Source organism: Bubalus bubalis, chromosome 6, assembly GCF_019923935.1.
Source record: "Bubalus bubalis isolate 160015118507 breed Murrah chromosome 6, NDDB_SH_1, whole genome shotgun sequence".
Classification (NCBI taxonomy): Eukaryota; Metazoa; Chordata; class Mammalia; order Artiodactyla; family Bovidae; genus Bubalus; species Bubalus bubalis.
In genome coordinates this window covers 62,258,622-62,282,426 of record NC_059162.1, presented here as the reverse complement: position 1 = coordinate 62,282,426, position 23,805 = coordinate 62,258,622, and the positions used below count along the sequence as shown (strand labels likewise).

The 23,805-nt window shown below is 35.7% G+C and overlaps 1 protein-coding gene across 14 annotated transcripts in view; it reads left to right on the top strand.

Annotated features, from left to right (window-relative positions):
- Nucleotides 1–23,805, top strand: part of ADGRL2 (adhesion G protein-coupled receptor L2) — a 302,557-nt gene that overhangs the window by 248,267 nt on the left and 30,485 nt on the right. For 13 of the 14 annotated variants that reach the window (XM_044944794.2, XM_044944795.2, XM_044944790.2 and 10 more), the window contains 5 exons: nt 920–1,720; nt 9,576–9,869; nt 10,408–10,511; nt 11,345–11,530; nt 15,243–15,426. In XM_044944794.2, coding sequence (XP_044800729.1) covers nt 920–1,720; nt 9,576–9,869; nt 10,408–10,511; nt 11,345–11,530; nt 15,243–15,426 — 1,569 coding nt within the window. Of the gene's footprint in view, nt 1–919; nt 1,721–9,575; nt 9,870–10,407; nt 10,512–11,344; nt 11,531–12,353; nt 12,393–15,242; nt 15,427–23,805 lie in introns of all 14 variants that reach the window. The other variant, XM_044944803.2, reaches the window with a different exon arrangement.

The window sequence follows — 23,805 nt, the reverse complement described above, 5'->3', positions numbered from 1 at the left end:
AAATAGAAGTGGAGCAAAAAGGTAAATAACGTATACAGTTTGAACCCCAGCTCCTTGTTATGTGCCTTATGGATGTTACCTCCTCCCTTCCCTTCCTCCACAACATTCCTGACATTTAAATACAATCAGCAGGATCTCATAAATGCACCTCATAAAGAAGTCAACTGTTTACATTGAAATTATATGACTGCTAAATCTGGTGATGGGGTAAAATTTCTGAAGTCGGCGAGGGGGAGCTGTCCTTTCTCTGTTTCTTTTCACCCTTTATCTCTTTTTCTGACCCCCTTGGATATTTTAGTATTAAAGTGTCATCTTGCCTGGCTTCCAGAACCCTCTCCATAGCATGCCATGGTTACAGGGTCTCCTGGTCGTTTCATCACTGCTTTCCTTGTATTTACTTTTCTCTGCTTCTAATTGCATTTTCTGAATATTTATGTTCCTTCAACTGAAGTACTTTTGTTTTCAGTCTAACTTCCGTAGAAGTTCTAAATAAGCCTTCACACTGGACTTTTTGTTTTATTTGCTTTATTTTGGTGTTTTGCTTTTGGGGGTTATAAGTGGGCTAAGGGAGGGAGGGTACAAAGTTTGGTCTAAAAGTACTTTGTTCACTTTTATGCACAAAGCACAAAGTTTTAAAGCATAAAAGAACTGTAAGATAAAACACATAGCAAAAGTATAAATTGTTAGCTCGATTATGAATGATCTTAAACTTTGGTTTGTATTTGTGAAAATAAACTTGTGCATTGATTATGGCAACTTGAAGAAAGAAAGGTAGTATTTGTCTTAAGTATAAATTTTGGTAAAATTAAATGTTAATAAGGTGAATTTCTTTTTTGATCTATAATCATTGAAACTTATGCTTGCTTGTATAATCTTTTAACTTTGCTTAATTCTTGTTTTTTTTCTCTATGAATGTTAGTTTTTGTGTGCCCTGGGACCTTGAAAGCAATTGTGGACTCACCATGTATATATGAAGCTGAACAAAAGGCAGGTGCTTGGTGCAAGGACCCTCTTCAGGCTGCAGATAAAATTTATTTCATGCCCTGGACTCCCTATCGTACTGATACTTTAATAGAATATGCATCTTTAGAAGATTTCCAAAACAGTCGCCAAACAACAACCTATAAACTTCCAAATCGAGTAGATGGTACTGGATTTGTGGTATATGATGGTGCTGTCTTCTTTAACAAAGAAAGAACAAGGAATATTGTGAAATTTGACTTGAGGACTAGAATTAAGAGTGGAGAGGCCATAATTAACTACGCTAACTATCATGATACTTCACCATATAGATGGGGAGGAAAAACTGATATTGACCTAGCAGTTGATGAAAACGGCTTATGGGTCATTTATGCCACTGAGCAGAACAATGGAATGATAGTTATTAGCCAACTGAATCCATACACTCTTCGATTTGAAGCAACGTGGGAGACGGTATATGACAAACGAGCTGCCTCAAATGCTTTTATGATCTGTGGAGTCCTTTATGTGGTCAGGTCAGTTTATCAAGACAATGAGAGTGAAACAGGCAAGAATGCAATTGATTATATTTACAATACCCGATTAAACCGAGGAGAATATGTAGATGTTCCCTTCCCCAACCAGTACCAGTATATTGCTGCAGTGGATTACAATCCAAGAGATAACCAACTCTATGTGTGGAACAATAACTTCATTTTACGATATTCTCTGGAGTTTGGTCCACCTGATCCTGCCCAAGGTAAGAATTTTACTTGCTAATGCTTATATCTTTTATAAACTTTATTTTTAAGACTTAATTTATCCCTCTTTATTTTCTTCCCCTTTTTGTAGTTAAAGGGCAAGTGATAATATTGTGGCATTTCAAATTGTCATATAGTGTGTACATTTTAGCCTTATTTTGGTCCATTTTCTTTTTCTGAATTGCATTTAAATGTTGGTTTCAAAAAATTGTCACATCCTTCGTCAGTTTAGATTTCCATTGCTAAAAATGTATTGCCAACTACAAACCTGTTAGCTTTGTGTGTTTTTTTCCTACCTGACTTCTGAATTGATTAGAATCTGTGTGCAGACCTCTTAACTTCTTGGCGCCAGTGGTTAAAGGAAATGTGTGTTAGGAAGTCCCAGGAGAATTGCTAGGCTTGATGCACAGTGCCAGGCATACGCGTTCTAAAGTTTTGGTGTCTGCTGTTTCTAGATCATCATGTAAAATTACATGCTTTTATTTCCCCATAAATTTGTGATGGTATTAGGTCAATATTTCTGGATTTTAACTGTTACACATGGACTAAGCACTAGATGATCCCAAGTATTGCTTTATGAAGACAGTTCTGCTAGCATTTTTAAAATTTGTGTTCTCTTTAAGTATCTTTATAAAGGATCATTACTTTATAAATCTTTGGAAATATATTTTAGTTTGTCAAGTTACTTCAGTTCTGCAGTAAATAAGTTTTGAGGGTAAATTAAGTTTTGAATTTTCATTAAAATAAGATTACCTCATACTCATGATAAAAGAATGATCTCTTAATATATTGGAGTTTACCTAATTATAAGTCTTTTCTAGTTGAACAATAATATTTGTGTTTAAAAGATCTGAATTATTTTTTCAATTTTCTGAGTTAATTGAAATTTTCACGTTATTGAGTTATTTCAGAATTGTAGGAACCAGAATGTCCTTGGAGTAACTAAATCAATCTCTTCAACAAGGTGGAACAGGAATTAATATCTTTTTCCTCTGTTAAAGCAGTATATAACCACATGTTTAAACACAGCTACATATACATATACATATTTTAAGGAATAATGTAACTTATTAAGTCAGTTAGTAAGTAAGTGACTTAGTAAGTCACTAAGTCCTAAATATTGTCATAGGGTTAAGACTGCAAAAGCATGAGCCTTTGTAGTTGAATTCTAATTTGAGTTATAGAATATGAAATGTGTGATTTTTCTTCATACCATATGGGTAGTAATGACATGCCTTAGTGCTGTGCTTAGTCACCAGTCATGTTTGACTCTTTGTGACCCCATGGACTGTAGCCCGCCAGGCTCCTCTGTCTATGGCAACTCTCCAGGCAAGAATACTGGAGTGGGTTGCCATGCCCTCTTCCAGGGAATCTTCTCAACCCAGGGATCACACCCAGGTCTCCTGCATGGCAGGCAGATTCTTTATCGTCTGAGCTACCAGTGCAAGCCCTCTTTTTGTTTAATTCATGAATATCTAGAATTTGTTGGTTAAAAATTTTAGTAATGTACCATTGATAAACTTTCAACAATGAAATCTTCCATTAGGTCATGAAAATCTTTACTGATATTATTTTAGTATCCTTTATTTTTAAATTCAGACATATCTTTTTCTCTTGAGGCCAGCAAGGGATAGTTCCTATGTCTCAGCTGTTTTCCTAAAAGTTAGTACCATGGTACTCTCTTATCCTATAGTTTTGTAAAAGGCAAAGTTCAGTAATTGACAGAACTTGACATTGTAAAAGGGTCTTCCCTGGTGGCCGAGTCGGTAAAGAGTTTGCCTGCAATGCAGGAGTCCTGGGTTCAATCCCTGGGTCTGGAAGATGCCCTGGAGAAGGAAATAGCAACCCACTCCAGTATTCTTGCCTGGAGAATATGTATTAATCATTTTTTGTAACCTGTATTGCCCTCACAGTTGTTAAATGTTTCTTGGGTAGCAGTAAATCTCTTCCCCTCCATTAGAAAAAAAAAAGTAAAAAAAAAAAAAAAATTAATGCCGATTATAATCATGATGGTGTGATCACTGACCTAGAGCCAGGCATCCTGGAATGTGAAGTCAAGTGGGCCTTAGAAAGCATCACTATGAACAAAGCTAGTGGAGGTGATGGAATTCCAGTGGAGCTATTCCAAATCCTGAAAGATGATGCTGTGAAAGTGCTGCACTCAATATGCCAGCACATTTGGAAAACTCAGCAGTGGCCACAGGACTGGAAAAGGTCAGTTTTCATTCCAATCGCAAAGAAAGGCAATGCCAAAGAATGCTCAAACTACTGCACAATTGCACTCATCTCACACGCTAGTAAAGTAATGCTCAAAATTCTCCAAGCCAGGCTTCAGCAATATGTGAACCGGGAACTTCCTGATGTTCAAGCTTGTTTTAGAAAAGGCAGAGGAACCAGAGATCAAATTGCCAAAACCCGCTGGATCATCAAAAAAGTAAGGGAGTTCCAGAAAAACATCTATTTCTGCTTTATTGACTATGCCAAAGCCTTTGACTGTGTGGATCACAATAAACTGTGGAAAATTCTGAAAGAGATGGGAATACCAGAACACCCGATCTGCCTCTTGAGAAATTTGTATGCAGGTCAGGGAGCAACAGTTCGAACTGGACATGGAACAACAGTCTGGTTCCAAATAGGAAAAGGAGTTCATCAAGGCTGTATATTGTCATCCTGTTTATTTAACTTATATGCAGAGTACATCATGAGAAACACTGGACTGGAAGAAACACAAGCTAGAATCAAGATTGCCGGGAGAAATATCAATAACCTCAGATATGCAGATGACACCACCTTTATGGCAGAAAGTGAAGAGGAACTCAAAAGCCTCTTGATGAAAGTGAAAGTGGAGAGTGAAAAAGTTGGCTTAAAGCTCAACATTCAGAAAACGAAGATCATGGCATCCTGTCCCACCACTTCATGGGAAATAGATGGGGAAACAGTGTCAGACTTTATTTTTCTGGGCTCCAAAATCACTACAGATGGTGACTGCAGCCATGAAATTAAAAGACGCTTACTCCTTGGAAGGAAAGTTTGACCAACCTAGATAGCATATTCAAAAGCAGAGACATTACTTTGCCAACAAAGGTTGTTGGTCTAGTCAAGGCTATGGTTTTTCCTGTGGCCATGTATGGATGTGAGAGTTGGACTGTGAAGAAGCTGAGCGCTAAAGAATTGATGCTTTTGAACTGTGGTGTTGGAGAAGACTCTTGAGAGTCCCTTGGACTGCAAGGAGATCCAACCAGTCCATTCTAAAGGAGATCAGCCCTGGGATTTCTTTGGAAGGAATGATGCTAAAGCTGAAAGTCCAGTACTTTGGCCACCTCATGCGAAGAGTTGACTCATTGGAAAAGACCCTGATGCTGGGAGGGATTGGGGGCAGGAGGAGAAGGGGACAACAGAGGATGAGATGGCTTGATGGCATCACTGACTCGATGGATGTGAGTCTGAGTGAATTCCGGGAGTTAGTGATGGACAGGGAGGCCTGGTGTGCTGCAATTCATGGGGTCGCAAAGAGTTGGACATGACTGAGCGATTGATCTGATAATTAAATAACTCCTAAAGTTGAGTACAGGTTGATTGAGCTCAATAAGGAATCATTGCCCGCCTCCTTGTCACAGAGCACTTTATGGAATACAAGATGAGTAATAATGTCACTTTCCACGTGTGGCATATGTTCTAGTAAATAATTTGACCCATTTCAGATGAAAGAATCTTTGATAATTTTGGGTGCTTTTTGGAAAGAACAGTTACTAGCTTTGAAAATGAGAAACTTTGCCATATGTAGTAGCTTTATTCCTACAGCAGTGTTGTGTTATTCAAAATAGCCATTCTCATATATTCTCAGAAGGTGAAAGTCCATACTGACTTCTTCTTAAACCCTCAGTGGTAAAAAATTTTATCTGACCTAAATTTTTCTTGCTGATGTTTGAAGTATATTCTCTTATTTGCTTGCTCTTCATAACTCATCTTCAGATGCTTTTAGAGAGACTCCTGCCTTGCTCATCCAAGATGTATGCTGATGTCTAACTGCATGTAAATGGGGCCTTGCAGAACTATTCTGGCCCATACATTTAGGTCAAACCAATAAGCCACTGCTAGCAAGACTATGTACTGGCTTTGCTATCATGTATGTAGCCAAGATACATATTGTGTTGTAAAATGGATAATTTTAATTATGGACTGTTTCACATTGTATTAGCTGCAGTATTTTTCCCTATATAAATCCATGCCTTCCATTCCTAACAGTACAAGTATGTTATTACTTTGCCTTCATAGTGCTTTCAAATACATCTTCCTGTTTTCTTTAAATTTTTAGCTTTCTGTCTTCTCTGCTTAGTTAATTTGCTCCATTATCCTAAACTAGATCTGTTTTTTCTCTTTTGCTTTCTTCCTCTATAATGTTGGCTTAGGGGAAAAAAGCCATTTTGGTCATATATTAACTGTTTTCTGTGTCTTAATCTGAATTGATTTATACTTAATCTGTCTGCAGATTTGATATCCCAAACATTATTGAAAAATATTGTCTTGAGTTCTGATGGTTTCTGAATATCTGACTTAGAGTAATAATGAAGCATGGCAAACAACATGAGGGACATTTTTTTAAGAGAGCCAGTTAGATTTATTATTTAAGAAGTGTTTAATATAGAATATTTCTTAAAACATCTTCCCGCTGATAATGAATGGTAATTAAAAGATGATTGGTGTTTTTAGATGTTGATAAGGGTAAATTTAATAAATCTGCTGCAGCTTTTGCCTTACTAGACTATATTATCACTCTAGCTTGTAATAATGGATGAATTTGGGGACTTGGAAGAGGGAAATAACTACCATCTCATTTATCATAAATACGTATTATCCTCAAAATGTTTTCACATAGGAAAAAGCTGATAATAATTAGCAAGTTCTTAATAAATAACTGGCATAGTAAATTTAACCAGTCTGACTGTGTTTGTTGAGGTTTTCATGGGTACTTATTAATATATATGTTTATTAGCATTAATGTCACTGTTTCTAGGTCTCTGTACTTAAATGATATATTGTAGGTAGAATGCTAAGTCATTTAATCTGTGTGTTGATACGGCACCTGATAACTCTGGGAAGGCTGTGTACAGTAGGGTTTAGATTTACAGTATAATTCTATTGTGACTTGTCATGTTTCCTATTACCATTTACAGGAAGTTCTTGAGTTTTGAGCCTTTTGCCACAAACATTTCATTGTGAAACTTTTTATTATTACTGTTTTAGTACCTTATATTCCCACATTTTTTCTTCTTTTAGAGATTTACACAGAGTACAATGTCAATTAAATGCTCCAAAATAAGGACATATTGCTTTGTGGGGTGTCGTACTTTCTCAGAGTCTATTAAAATCTTTTGTCTAGAAAAGTAAGATCATAACATTTAAGAGCGTTATGGACAAGTGACCTTAAACAAACTGCTTAACCTCCTCCAATGCTTAGTTTTCTGTTCTATAAAAGAAAGATAATCATAGTGCCTACTTCATGGGGTTGTGGTAAGGATTAAATAAGATGATCTGATGATCCATGAGTGATGATTAGCACAGCATCTGGTACATAAATGCTGAGTAAATGAAAGCTTTTATCATCATGGGGTGCCCTGTTGTGACCTGTCTTCATCTAAGGAAAGAAACATTAATTTTTATAAATACCTCCTCATCTCTAGCTTCAGTATTAGAAAATTGCTTTCTCTTGAAGTTCTTAAATCTTGTCCTTGCACAGTTTTGTAGTTGTCCTCCTAAAGGGTTACATTTTGCCACTTAAAGTTGATGTTCATGTTTATTTTCATGATACCCCAATATTTCATTGATTCACAAGTGAAGAATGTGTTGCTTAAAGAAGTTTAACTTCTTTTAATGAACAAAAGATAAAAGATATGAAAATATATTATCAGTGACACATGGAAATGGGCTACAGAATATTTCAGGAAGTTTTGTGCATTTAATAGAGGTCATTTTATTGCCTACCTTCACTCATTTATTTGAATCTTTACTGATGCTTAGCTAACAGATCACTAATTGTATATTGTTAATACATATTTCAGTCATTAAATATGTACTAATTAGTACAGTGTCAAGGGATACATCAGATGGGTAGCACTAAACCATTCTGCTCTGCCCTTTGCTCTTTGCTCCGATTTCCCACCCCCTTTAAGATTTGATTCAACAACATTCATTTAACACTTCTTCAAAAGATTGTGATGCTTTTGACAAATGTTAATTGAGAAAGCACTGAAAGCTTGGCTGCATTGTAATCAAAAGAAAATTATGAGGTTTAACAAGATGTCAGGCAAGTGCTTTACAGAAAAAAGATAAACAGGTTTGAATAGGTTTCTGCAACAGCTGGCTAGGCATGATGCTTGACTAATACACAGGATTCTCTCATATGATTAGTAACCAATGCCTTGGAAATAAACCAGTTGGTTAAGAAGTTTCTCTAGTGAAAAGAGACTGTCAAAAATGTATCTTGCACTTATTGGTAACAAGAAGTTTCTCACAACTAAAGAACTAGAAATAGGTGTACACTGCTTTTTCTGATAAACTTAGCATACTCTGTCATAGAGTCAGAATTATGCAAACTATCTAGGGACCAGAGCTTAAAATACTAATTATGTCAATGATAATATGAACTTGTTTTCTAAGAAGTTTTAATGTTCTAGTCTGGTTCTTATGTGTAGCAAAACCATAAAATAACTTAATGTTTTATAAGATTATCATTAAAAATAGTTACTTTTAATTTGCTCTACTTGATTTAAATTTAAAGCCTCAAAATTATAAAGTCTTAAGATTCGGTAATCTAAATGTTGATAAAACTTTAGTGTGATCACCTAATAGATTTTAAATGATGCCATTAAAGTTTTACTCAGAGAATTTTTTTGTTTTTTAAACTAAGTGGTCATTAATGAAGGAAAACATTAAACTCCATTATTATTTTAACCTAATGGATTTAACAGTTTAAAAATAATGTTGGAAGTCCAGAATAACCTTAAATTTTTTTTCTTTTTAAATTTCTGCTTTTAAGTGAGTTAATTGTAAGTCCTTTTAAACTCTCTGTTAATATGTAGAGTTGGTTTTGAATTAGGCATAATTTGGTCCAACTCGTTATCTTGATGAGATTACATATAACCTCTGATCAGAACTAGTTTCTTTTCATATCTACGTTTTCAAAAGTAAAGATGTCAAAGCCTCAGATGTTTCCTTGCTAAAACAGAACAAGCATGCCAAGCTTATCTTCTGTTTGGATCTAATCAGCCATGCTCAAAAATCTTTCAAGCAAGAATGGCTGCTGGGTGGAAAGATGTCACAGTATTTGTTTCCCTGTAAGATGTAGAGTGGGTGACTTGAAATTTTCTATTGTCCTAATTATATGTAATGGTCAGACTTTTGTTGATACTTTGAATTTTATTGTTTCAGAGTATGAACTTATATAATAAATGGCTTTTTCTAAATTATGTATCTGATATGATGCTATATTTGATATGTATATTGAAACTTTATATTAAACTATCCACATTTCCTGTTAGATGATATATGTTGAAATTGTACATAAACTGTATTATCAAATATTTCATTAAGAAGTAAGCCTAAAACACAGTCAGAGAGCAAAATCTAGGGTAGAACCCAAACTGCCAGTCGCTTAGCCAGCAATGTGAGTGAGTTGGAATAAATGAAGAGATTCATTCTTCTTCCTACCCTGTGGATATTCTCAGTGATCCCCATTTTGTTGGTTTGGGATGGTTGTGTTTTTTGTGTGTGTACGTGTGTGTGTGTGTGCCTGTGCAGACGTTCACATGAATATGATGTGTGTTTGAGATTAACATACTCATCTCTTTTCCATAGTGCCTACCACAGCTGTGACAATAACTTCTTCAGCTGAGATGTTCAAAACCACAGTATCAACCACAAGCACTACTTCACAGAAAGGCCCCATGAGCACAACTGTAGCTGGATCGCAGGAAGGAAGCAAAGGGACAAAAGCACCTCCAGCAGTTTCTACAACCAAAATTCCTCCTGTAACAAATATTTTTCCCCTGCCAGAGAGATTCTGCGAAGCATTAGACGCGAGGGGGATAAGGTGGCCTCAGACACAAAGGGGAATGATGGTTGAACGACCGTGTCCCAAGGGAACGAGAGGTATTTCCTGTCAAATATTGATACTACATATACTATTAAAACTTTAAGGAGGTTCTGAATTACACTGAAGTGATTTTATTTGAGGAAAAAGATATTTACAATAGCTAACTTAATTGTTATTTTGTTACTTTGGTAATATAGCATGTGTAGACAACTTAAAAGTTTTGAAACTATAAAAGTCTTTTAAGATCAGGCTTTGAATTCCCGCTCCTTCTTCAAGTCCTAGGTCAAGCCTGAGATTTAGGCCCATGGATTCTCTAGTGAGACTGCCTAACAGCTGTGTTTCTCATTGCAAAGTATCATTTTGGATGAGTCCCAAGAAAAAGGGCTTTTTGTTTGTTTGCTGTAAATGTCTGATATTTCTGTGCCGACTTTATATTTACTGTTTATATTCTGCTTTTTGTCAGTTATTGTCAACTACTTCCATTAGCGTTTATTCAAAATTTAACACATGGAGTAGGATCATCATAGTGGATTTCCCGAATGCATGCAGGAAAAATGGTTTCAATTTCACTGTTGTTTTCTGCATCTGTTGTAGGAACTGCCTCGTATCTCTGTGTGCTTTCCACTGGAACATGGAACCCTAAGGGCCCTGATCTTAGCAACTGTACCTCACACTGGGTAAATCAGCTGGCTCAGAAGGTTGGTTGGAACCTTTTAATATGATACACATTGGTGATTAAGGGCTTTAACTTCTAACATAAATAATTTAGCTTTGTATGTTAAGACCAGCTTCGATGTTCTTTGTTCAGTATGAAAGTAAAAAATTATGCATAGTTTTGTCTGTAAACTATTTATTCAAAGTTACATATGTTTTAGGGCATGCTGTTTTCTATGTGAAGCTTTTTAATGAATACATACTTGCTTAATTTCATTCATATTTAGTTTGTTCTCTTTCTTTTGATGTTCGTAAGACAAATAGTGCACTGGCCTAATAAATCAAATATCATTAAGTTTGCAACTGAACCCACAGAATGCAAGCAGATGTTCATATCACAGCTGATTATGACAGAATAAGTAAAAATGACTTTAAAGGCATTAGTAACTTTAATACAGTGTGATGTAGTGACATTTTAGTTTTACCACCTTTCTGAAAGGCAAGCAGTAGATAATAACCCTCAGTGTTATACTGATTACAGTCTGACTGAAATTTCTGGATCATTGGAATAAAGTAATAAGATTTTTAAGCAGCAGTTTAAAATGGTTGCAGTGAAATGAGAGAGTTGTCTCAAAAATTTTTAAAAGGACTTTTTTTCTCTTTTGTTTCCTTTAAATGCCTGCCTAAGAATTTCTTTTTGAGGATCTAAGAACCTTTAGTCATCTGAAATAAAGAGAAAGTTATTGGTCTCAGTTAGTTGCAGATTTTGACATGTTTGTGTATATTTTTCTCACCACAACAAAGATCCTAGGGAAAAGAGCAAGAAGCCACAAACAATAAGAAATCTTTACTGAGATAATATAAACTCTCATTTCAGATTAGAAGTGGAGAAAATGCTGCTAGCCTTGCCAATGAACTGGCTAAACATACCAAAGGGCCAGTGTTTGCTGGTGATGTGAGTTCTTCAGTGAGATTGATGGAGCAGTTGGTGGACATTCTTGATGCACAGCTGCAGGAACTGAAACCTAGTGAAAAGGATTCAGCTGGACGGAGTTATAACAAGGTAGGTAGAAGCTTTCTGTTATTTTAAATTAGATGTTTTGTATGTCTGCTCTGGATTCTTCGGCAGTTGACTGCCTAACTTTTGGTCTCCATGACATACAAATAGAAACAAAACTTCTAATTTGGTTCATATCTCAAGAAATAATTGTAGTTGTGAAAGGAGCAACATGCTCTCCCCTTGCTGCCCCCCAGAGGATGCTAATTACCTGAGGGAAATTTAGTCGGTGGTAAACTTCATCTACCTGGTTGTTGTCTGTACTCTCACTTTGGAAGGCATTATCTGCAATTGGAGAGATTGTGTTAAACAACTCATATACTAATACAGGCAACTCATGTGATTGTAACAAAATTGTAATGCATATAGGAGTGTTAGATACTAAAAAGTTGTGTTCAATATTAGGTTTGGGGAGAAGGACAAGTTTTTTTTGGTAGAAATATAGTGTGTTAGTGCTACTAATTTTTCTTACCTTGTCAAAAATTTGATAGTTATTTTAACCATACTATAAAGTGTTTATATGAAATTCATATGAATCTGAAATCTGTGGCTAAAACGACTTTATAGGTTTTTTCTTGCTTTTATCACATATTTTGTCTCTAGTTCTATCAAGATACTCTGCATTATTATATTTAATAAAATAAAGCTAAAAGCTGTGAATACACGGTCTTGGCAGTCAGTATAGACTCACAGAAATCCAGAGGACTACAGTACATAATAAATACTGAGCTCAGGACCACCAATTTAATTTTTGTAGGATTTCTTCTTCTTTCCCCATATGCAACAGATGAAAATCTAACCTCTGATTTTCTTTTCTTTTACTAAAAAGCTCCAAAAACGAGAGAAGACATGCAGGGCTTACCTTAAGGTATCTCTCCTGTGCTGTCACCCTGCTTTCTCCCTTCTTCAGCTTCCTGCTACGCTTTATCATCTTGCTGCATGAACCAATGTATTTCAGTCTTTGATAATTATATAATGTGCCCCATATCAGCTGTACAAATGTTTCTTTTCCCAGGTATATTACTCTCAGAATAAGCAAATAGCTTATTTTTATATTTTTTGCTGTTTTTGCATTCATCCAAACATACAGGAATTTAAATGAAATATCCTCTGAATTGGAAAGTAATCATAAAGTCTTGTTATCCCCTGTTGTCGTCTCTGTGGATTAAAAACAACTTCAGTAAAACAGCTATGATATATTCTTGGCAGTTTATCATATCAAAGACTGTGTAGTCATAATGTATGTGCATGAAAAAGTCACTGCTTTCTTATCTCTCTGGTGTAATCTTAAATAAAATAGGCTTTGTTTTGAAAATTTTAGATGTCATTACTAGAATCAGGTTGATATTGGGAGGGGCTACTAGGAATGAAACATAAGTAATGTGACTGTACTATAGATATATATGTTTTTGTGAAGGATAATAGGAACAGAAAGCCACTGTTTGCCTCAGAATCTTTTTCTACTGAAGCCAATTTTCCTCACTGGTATATGCAAGTAAAATAGGAAACATGGTGAAGCTAACCATAGAATTATGCCAAGCTAACTGTATGATAGATCAAAATAATAATACTACATTGCATTTTGTTTTATTCTATGAAGTTTAGAAGTTCCTTTTGCTGGGTATATTTACTTTCTAACTTTACTCATCTGGGGACCATATTCCTAGTCAATCAAACTTTGAAGAACTTGTTTATATACGAATGAAAACAAAACAAAAGAACTTTGTAAATTTTGTAGAATAGAGATTAGTCAGAAGCTATGACTTCACCACTTTTGGTTGGCAAGATCTGGAGAAATAATAGCATTTCACTACCTAGTAATAGAAATTGTTGGATCTGAGAACTTTAAAAGAAAAAGCAGTGGGAAAGTCTTTTTTTAGGTATTAATATTTTGAAAGTCCCTTATTAGACTGTTTAATGGGGTCAAAGAATTACATGCTGAAATTTATAGAATTTGTCATACTGAAATTTTCAGCTCACCTTTAAGGTATTAGTTAACGTGTGAAATGTAATAATTGGTATGTTGCCCAGAATGTATATCTCAGTGGGAGTAGAACAGCTTTTTTTCTTTGGCAGGGAGACTACTTCAGGAATATGATTAGCGTAATGATCATTTTCATTCCACTAGAAAAATACAAATGATAATAAATAAGGAGCAATTCAAATTAATGAAAGCATGCCATCAGCGAGTTATGTGTATAGGTAGTAAATTTCAGCATGACCTTAATTTCTGACCAGTGTCGTTTTCAGTATGTCTCAAATGAGCTTCTCTGTTCAGATAAGACTAATAAAACACCTTAAATTACAAATTAGAAGCTGACTTACACTATGCAAATGAAACAAATTCCTGCTTTATGACAAAGGATTCATTTGTAGCTTATATTAGAGGCTCCAGTCTGTATTTCTTGGTAACTATTGAATCTGGCCTCAGCAGACCACTTTCTGTTCCACTCCAGTTAATGGATGCAACAGTATCAATGTGAGCATTTTGACAATTTTATCTCCCAGTAGAGTAGAGAAAAGCCTTTGACTCCACTTGCAAGTATCTTCTACCTGCCAGGAAGGTCTTGGTGACTCATATGGCAGACAAAACAAGGATATTAAGATGGATTAAGCTAATTAATCTCACTCTAACAGTAGCCTCAAACAACTTTTCCACCTACTCATTTCAATACAATACCTCAAACAGGCCATTTTTGTTGTGTTTGTACAATGTATGTTCTTTTTTCTCAATGATTGCCAGTAGATCAGAGCAGGTTATATTTGGGCTTAATGATGCACTATGACTTGGTACATGGAGAAATAAACTTAGTGATTTCAGTTATTAAGCCATAGTCAGTGTACAGCTACAGTAAGTATCAGTGCAAAAGCCAACTTTCAATTTCATAACTGACTGGGTTACATTTTTATTTTATATTGTTTTGCATGGTAATACACTAAACCTATATATATGAATATTTATAACATATTTATAAAGACTTTATTTTGCCTTTCTGTTTTTATTAAATTATTAGTCAGGCTTTAAATATTTTGACTGTTTTCCTGATCCCCTTAAAAACAGATCATTGTTTACACATGATGGTATACTCTCTGGTTTTTAGCTAGCCAGGGAATTGGAAGAGTGGAAATGTTCACAAATAATTTATAAACTGTGAAGTCATCTTGGTTTTTTCTCAATGATAATAGTAGACAATGTTATAAGGCACAATTTTGGACACTATTTTAGTTCAGGTTCCCAAAACCAACATGATTTAATTATCAAGCAAATATATTAGGCTACTCTAGAGATACCAATGTTTTCTATTTAGAACATTTAAGTCTTGAGGTTATATGTAGGAGTGACCATGCATGTATGTGTAATACCTCAGATTAAGAGCTGACACTGCTTTTCTTTCTTTTCAATGATTGAGATATGATTAGATAAACAGAAATGGGCTGTCTCTTTATACTTAGTCTTTATAATAAAATAGTAGTTTACTAATCTTCAGTTAGTTCTATTTTGAAAGGGTCAGAGATCAAGTTGGCCAGATAATGTGTTGTCCAGGTATTTTTCCATAAGAGTAAATCATCATATTTTTATCTTGATATAATAAAGTATGTGTAATATGATAAATATTACAAGATAGATAAATACTACAATTTCACTAGTCAGTGATTGAAAATCACCTTGGTGTACTAGAAGCAGTCAATACTAATGATGGTCTTCTAATGGATGCAGGCAATTGTTGATACAGTGGACAATCTTCTGAGACCTGAAGCTTTGGAATCATGGAAACACATGAATTCTTCTGAACAAGCACATACTGCAACGATGTTGCTGGATACATTGGAAGAAGGAGCGTTTGTCCTGGCTGACAATCTCGTAGAACCAACCAGGGTGTCAATGCCCACAGAAAATATTGGTGAGTGAATCTATTGTCAAGTTTAATTTTTATTTAGAAGATAGATGTTTAAGAGAATTATGATTCCATTGTGAATCTTTTGAGTTATTTCCAAGTGCTAAGCTTTTCTTTTGTCAAGTTATGTTTGTCCCTTAATAAGAAATATAACTGATCACATTATCAAATTAATGCAAAAGCCAAAAATCTATGTCTTATGAAAGTTGGTTTGATGTACTTTTTCCCAACTAAAAAATCATTAAAGGAAAGAAGGGTTTAGAGTACTTAAATGCCAGAATATGGATTGCTTAAGTAGTGATAATGCTTGCTATGGAACTAGGGCAAATGCTTTTCCATTTATATGATATGTTCCTAATGAATTTAAATTACTTTCTGGAATGTGTTCTCCCAGTCAAATATTTTAGGCACACAGATATGTGAGCCAAATGTTGATATTAAACACAACTGCTTTCAGGTGAAAATGTGGTCAGTGATGTACATCCCCCATACAGCAGAATATTCATGCTTTACAGATTGCAAAATAGCTGCAGATAGTTTTGGGGGGTCGTTTAGAATTTAAATGCTGGCAGTGAGAAGCAAGAATTCACTTTTGATGATATTTGAAAGAAGTACCATAAGTTCAGTGAAATTATACTAATGAATTAGTATAATTCTATACTGATTATACTATAATATATAAAGTATATATACTAAATATATAATGATTATAACCAGTATAGAATTGACTTGTCAATTCTATATTGACTTGTCAGTCAGTATAGGCTTGACTGATTTAGAATTGTTATTCAGTGTGGTTGGGCTCAGATAAAATTTATAGTATCCCTTAGTAAAGTAAAGAAATTTCCAAAGCATAAATGTGAAAAAAAACCAGAAGGGAACACAGACTGCTCTGTCATTGAAAGAATGTATTGGAGCAGCAGATATTGAATGAAGTTCTGCTATCTAGGATGCCATATCTTATTGCCTTAACGTACCTACTGAAACATGGGACTTTATATTTAAAAATGCAGAAAAGCAAGTTGTATGGGAAAAATACAGATAAATCTAATTACGATACATGGATTTAGATACAAAATTTTAAATAACTGAGTTTTTAGAAAGAGGGTATTATTAAAATCATATTTTTATTTATGAGGTTTTGAAGTGATAAATAACTTCATTTTAAGTCAGAATAATATGGCTTGCTTTGGGAGAGCAGCACAAGGAAAGTGATAGTCTACCATTGCTTAGTAGAAATAGAAAATAAAGGTTCTCTTTTCTGTCTAGAGCTGTTATTTCTGAGTTTAATTTATTTAGTAGTCTAATGAATTTCCTAAGATACACATTAAACAATTCTTCTCAGATGTTTTCAGGGATGTGCCTATAAGGTTAAAGGACTGTAGACTTGATTATCTCAGAAGATAAATCATAAAAAGTATTTGAAGTGTTGTGTTGGGACCTCCATTTGTTTTTTAAATCTTTTGAAGACTATTTTAAAAGCAATGCCCCCCACCCCCCGCAAAAAAAAAAAAAAAAAAAACCCTAAAATTTCCCACTTAAGCTGCTTCCAAGAGTGCAAGAAGTTTTGATAGGCCAGGTTAATTTTTTAATTAAAGAAAGAACGTTATGCATAGATTTCTCATAGTGTATATAGTACATGTTTTACCGACTTCTGAAAAATAATGCCCCGAGAGGGAATTTTGAGGGAAAATCAGTTCAGTTCAGTTGCACAGTTGTGTCTGACTCTTTGCAACCCCATAAACTGCAGCACGCCGGGCCTCCCTATCCATCACCAACTCCCAGAATCTACCCAATCCATCGAGTTGGTGATGCCATCCAACCACTCATCTTCTGTCGTCCCCTTCTCCTTCTGCCCTCAATCCTTCCCAGCACCAGGGTCTTTTCCAATGAGTCAGCTCTTCACATCAGGTGGCCATAGTATTGGAGTTTCAGCTTCAACATCAGTCCTTCCAATGAACACCCAGGACTGATCTCCTTTAGGATGGACTGGGTGGATCTCCTTGCAGTCCAAGGGACTCTCAAGAGTCTTTTCCACCACCACAGTTCAGAAGCATCAATTCTTCGGCACTCAGCTTTTTTTATAGTCCAAGTCTCACATCCATAGATGACCACTGGAAAAACCATAGCCTTGACTAGACAGAACTTGGCTGACAAAGTAATGTCTCTGCTTTATAATATGATATCTAGGTTGGTCATAACTTTCCTTCCAAGGAGTAAGCGTCTTTTAATTTCATGGCTGCAATCACCATCTACAGTGATTTTAGAGCTCAAAAAAATAAGTCAGCCACTGTTTCCACTGTCTCTCCATCTATTTGCCATGAAGTGATGGAACCGGATGCCATGATCTTAGTTTTTTGAATGTTGAGTTTTAAACCAACTTTTTCACTCTCCTCTTTCATTTTCATCCAGAGGCTCTTTAGTTCTTCTTCACTTTCTACCATAAGGGTGGTGTCATCTGCATATCTGAGGTTATTGATATTTCTCCCAGCAATCTTGATTCCAGCTTGTGTTTCTTCCAGCCCAGTGTTTCTCATGATGTACTCTGCATATAAGTTAAATAAACAGGGTGACAATATACAGCCTTGACATACTCCTTTTCCTATTTGGAACCAGTCTGTTGTTCCATGTCCAGTTCTAACTGTTGCTTCCTGACCTGCATACAAATTTCTCAAGAGGCAGATCAGGTGGTCTGATATTCCCATCTCTTTCAGAATTTTCCACAGTTTATTGTGATCCACACAGTCAAAGGCTTTGGCATAGTCAATAAAGCAGAAATAGATGTTTTTCTGGAACTCTCTTGCTTGCTTTTTCGATGATCCAGTGGGTTTTGGCAATTTGATCTCTGGTTCCTCTGCCTTTTCTAAAACCAGCTTGAACATCCGGATGTTCACATTTCACGTATTGCTGAAACTTGGCTTAGAGAATTTTGAGCATTACTTTACTAGAATGTGCTGCTGCTGCTGCTAAGTCGCTTCAGTCGTGTCTGACTCTGTGCGACCCCATAGACGGCAGCCCACCAGGCTCCCCCGACCCTGGGATTCTCCAGGCAAGAACACTGGAGTGGGTTGCCATTTCCTTCTCCAGTGCATGAAAGTGAAGTCGCTTAGTCGTGTCTGACTCTTAGCGACCCCATGGACTGCAGCCTACCAGGCTCCTCCGTCCATGGGATTTTCCAGGCAAGAGTACTGGAGTGGGGTGCCATTGAGATGAGTGCAATTGTCGGTAGTTTGAGCATTCTTTGGCATTGCCTTTCTTTGGGATTGGAAAGAAAACTGACCTTTTCCAGTCCTGTGGCCACTACTGAGTTTTCCAAATTTGCTGGCATATTGAGTGCAGCACTTTCACAACATCATCTTTTAGGATTTGAAATAGCTCAACTGGAATTCCATCACCCCCACTAGCTTTGTTGGTAGTGATGCTTCCTAAGGCCCACTTGACTTCACATTCCAGGATGTCTGGCTTTAGGTGAGTGTGAGTGATCACAACATCGTGATTATTTGGGTTGTGAAGATCTTTTTTGTACAGTTCTTTATATTCTTGCCACCTCTTCTGCTTCTGTTAGGTCCCTACCATTTCTGTCCTTTATTGAGCCCATCTTTGCATGAAATATTCCCTTGGTATCTGATTTTCTTAAAGAGATCTCTAATCCTTCCCATTCTATTGTTTTCCTCTATTTCTTTGCATTGATTGCTGAGGTAGGCTTTCTTATCTCTCCTTGCTATTCTTTGGAACTCTGCATTCAAATGGGTATATCTTTCCTTTTCTACTTTGCTTTTCACTTCTCTTCTTTCACAGCTATTTGTAAGGTGTCCTCAGACAGCCATTTTGCTTTTTTTGCATTTCTTGGGGATGGTCTTGATTCCTGTCTCCTGTACAGTGTCATGAACCTCCGTCCATAGTTCATCAGGCACTGTCTATCAGATCTAGTTCCTTAAATCTATTTCTCACTTCCACTGTATAGTCATAAGGGATTTGATTTAGGTGAAATAGATGCTTGTATGTGTACGGCTGAGTCCCTTATCTGTTCATCCAAAACCATCACAACATTGTTAATCAGCTATACCTCAATACAAAAAAATAAGGTCCTGATCTTAATGTATTCATCTATTGATTACCCAAGAATTAATGCTATGAAGATCATTTTACATATTCCAATATATTCCTATATCTTTTATTTCACATTTTTTGAAAAATATCATCCATAATTTAATGACATTCAAGATTCAACTTTTTCCTAGGAGTTGTTCTATTTTTAGATATGAGGACTAAAATATCCCATTATCCTTTTATGTCTTCATTCTGTGTTCTTATCTAAATTTATAGTGTGGCTACAGTATCTTTGTTTATTAAGACAATTTGATTCTCCTCCTTAGTGGTTTTTCCTTGAATCCCTATTTTCACTTGATTATATGATTTACCCTTATACATGACCTCATAAAATGGTAAAATTATATGTTATAATTATATCTGAGTATAGCTTTTTTAAATCCACTTTTTGGTATACTTTATATACAATAAAGTTTTAAGTGTACTTTTTGATGAATGTTGACAAATGTACACCCGTTTAACCAACTGCTTGGTCAATATTTCAACTACCTCAAAAGGGTCCTTTATAGTCTTGGATAGTTTTTTTTCATATTCCCAGCCCCAAGCAACCACTGATCTGTTTTATGTCACTATAATTTTGCTTTCTCTAGACCTTCAGTTGATGGAATCATAAACTATATGCTCCTTTTGATCTTGCTTCTTTTACACAGTATAATGTTATTGAGATTCATCTGTTTTGGTGCCAGCATCAGTAATTAAATCATTCTTATTGCTGAATTTCCATTTTAAGGACACAACCCTATTTTTGTATCTACTCACTTGGTTGGTCATACATTTAGATTGTTCCCAGTTTTTGACTATTACTAGTCAAGTTGTTATTTTCCCAAGTGGTTGTACCCTTTTATATTCCTAGTAACAATTAGAGTTTTAGTTGCTTCACGTTCTCACCAGCATTTACAATTGTGTTTTCAAATGTCATTTTCATTTTAGCCATTTTAGTGGTTTGTAATGGAATCTCATTTTGGTTTTACTTTTCATATGTATGGTTGCTAAGTTACATTTTGCCGAAAACTGTTCCAACTTTTCTTGTGCTTTTTGGCTATTCATATATCTTTTTGTAAAGTATCTGCTTATATATTTTGCCCATTTTAGTTATTTGTCTTATTATTGGATTATAGAAAGTGAAAGTGAAAGAAAGTGAAATCGCTCAGTTGTGTCCGACTCTTTGCGACCCCATAGACTATAGCCTACCAGGATCCTCCATCCATGAGATTTTCCAGGCAAGAGTACTGGAGTGGGTTCCCATTTCCTTTCACAGGGGATCTTCCCAACCCAGGGATCAAACCCAATTCTCCCACATTGTAGGCAGATGCTTTACTGTTAGGATTATTTATATATTTCTGATACAAATTTTTTGTCAGTCTATGTATATGCTGAGTGATTTCCCTTAGTTTGTGACTTTCAGTTCTATTTTCTTAATGATATCCTGAGAGAAGGAAAAGTTTTTAATTTTGATAAAAAGTCCTCATTACCCAGCTTCAACAACATCTAGCTAATCTGGTTTCACTTATTCCCTCACCATTGTATTATTAAAGCAAACCCTAATATTACATTATTACTATAAATTATTTAATATGTATCTTAGACTTTAAGAAAAAAGAACACAAGCCATTGCCCATACTTTAAAAAATTAAAAAAAAATTGATTCACATGATAAAAAGGAGATTTCAATTATTTAATTTTTGGAAATTTGTTAGTGCCTAGTTTGTTTACAGAGAAGGCAATGGCACCCCACTTTAGTACTCTTGCCTGGAAAATCCCATGGACGGCAGAGCCTGGTAGGCTGTAGTCCATGGGGTCGGTAAGAGTCAGACACGACTGAGCGACTTCACTTTAACTTTTCACTTTCATGCATTGGAGAAGGAAATGGCCACCCACTCCAGTGTTCTTGCCTGGAGAATCCCAAGGACAGGGGAGCCTGGTGGGCTTCCGTCTGTTGGATCACACAGAGTCAGACATGACTGAAGTGTCTTAGCAGCAGCAGCAGTTTGTTTAACCAGTACACAAACAAGTTCATCTACATCTGACTGATGCATTGCTCCTACAGGAGAGAAAACAATTTTCCTTCTACCTTCTAGGTTCTTTGGCTTATCTAATAACCTCCAATTTAAATTCCACTCTACCTGTCCCCCCCACCAGTAATTTTAGTTGCCTCTTAAGAAAAGAAACACATACTTGATTGTCTTTCTTTATAATCTTAAGATTGATTAGGTGGTTTCGTTATTATCAGCCTACTCCAGCATTATAAAATTTCCTGTAGTTTATTTTCTCAATGTGCTTAGCAGCCAACTTGATTGTATATATCAATTTAAGCTTAGTTATATTGTGGTAACAAAAACCCCGAGTCACAGCAGCTCTAAACAATAAAGTTTATAACTTCTTAAGTCCATGTCACCTGACCCTCGACTTTGCTCTGCTCCGTACCATCTATTCCATGTTGTTTTTACCCTGGGACTCAAGCTAGTGGAACTTGGTACAATGCTGGTCGGCTGCCAGAGGTCCTAGATTTTCCTATACACTCTCTTACTTTTCTTCCCCTTTCCACTCACTGCAGCCACTACTCAGAAATGAATTTGACAAATATAAGGAGAGATAACTATATTAAAATCCCATCAACACACTGGCTCCAAGTAGTTCTCCTATGGATCAAGTGTATTCACTTTTAGGAAATATGTTGAACAAAGCATATATTATTTGAAGTATACAAGAGTATAGAGAAGATCATAAACATCTGTGTACCAGCCACCCACTGAGCCACATTATAGCATTTCACCATATTTACTTAAAGTTTGGGGGAAAGAAATAGGTATATATAATCTAGAAATCCTCTGGGCCCCTCCTTCCTAATCAGATTAAGAAGGGGGTAGCCATCATTCTTGTAAGCATTAGTAAATTTTTATTTATCTACTTTAGCTTTACAGGTATGTGTGTTTAGCAACTACTTTTCATATTTTAGGGCTTCCCTGTTAGCTCCGTTGGTAAATAATCCACCTGTAATGCAGGAGACCCTGGTTTAATTCCTGGGTTGGGAAGATCCCCTGGAGAAGGGAAAGGCTACCCACTCCAGTATTCTGGCCTGGAGAATGCCAAGGGGTCGCAAACAGTCAGAGACAACTGAGTGACTTTCACTTCACTTTCATATTTTAACATTAATGATTTCACACTAAATATAACTGTACATTTTTCATATTTATGCCCATTGATATGTACATCTCTTGTTCATTCATTTGTCCTAAGAATGCATAGTTATTTAACTAGATATTTTAGTAGCTTATGCTTCTTGATGATATTAGAAAAACTGAGGGGAAAGTTTTTTTATGTCTCTTGCTCATACTTTATACCTTTCTAGATACATATGCACACATACACATACACGCACACACACAAACCTGGAAATAGCTTTGGAGTGATAGAGCATACCCATGTTTAACTTTACTGCCAAATTGCTTTCTACTGCTTTACCAATTTTACACTCTCATCAGTAATATCACTGTTCCCTATCACTCTCTGCCAAAGTTCTATTATTGATATAAATTTTGTCATTCTAATAGACCTGAATTGATCACATATTTTAATTTGCAGTTCCCTGATTACTTAATGCATTTATTTGGGTATTTTATTTTATTTTAATTTTATTTTATTTTTAAACTTTACAATATTGTATTAGCTCCGCCAAACATCGAAATGAATCCGCCACAGGTACACCCGTGTCCCCCATCCTGAACCCCTCTCCCTCCCCCCTCCCCACACCCTCCCCCTGGGTCATCCCAGTGCACCAGCCCCAAGCATCCAGTATAGTGCATCGAACCTGGACTGGCGACTCGTTTCACACATGATATTATACATGTTTCAATGCCATTCTCCCAAATCTCCCCACCCTCTCCCTCTCCCGCAGAGTCCATAAGACTGTTCTATACATCAGTGTCTCTTTTGCTGTGTCGTACACAGGGTTGTTGTTACCATCTTTCTAAATTCCATATATATGCGTTAGTGTACTATATTTTAATTTTTTCTCCTGTGAATATGTTCTCCACATTTTTTCCTGTTTATTTCTTTCTCTCTAGGTAATGCATTCTGGAACATTCTGGAAACTAATTCTTTGAAGATTACTTTGCAAATGTTTATTTTATCTGTGTCTTCTGTTTTTTACTTTGTATATTAATATTTTGTTTTACAGAATAATAAAATCAAATTATGAGTTTCTTCTTTTAAGATTGATACATTTTTTAAAATTTTTTAATTATTATTATTTTTTTACTTTACAATATTGTATTG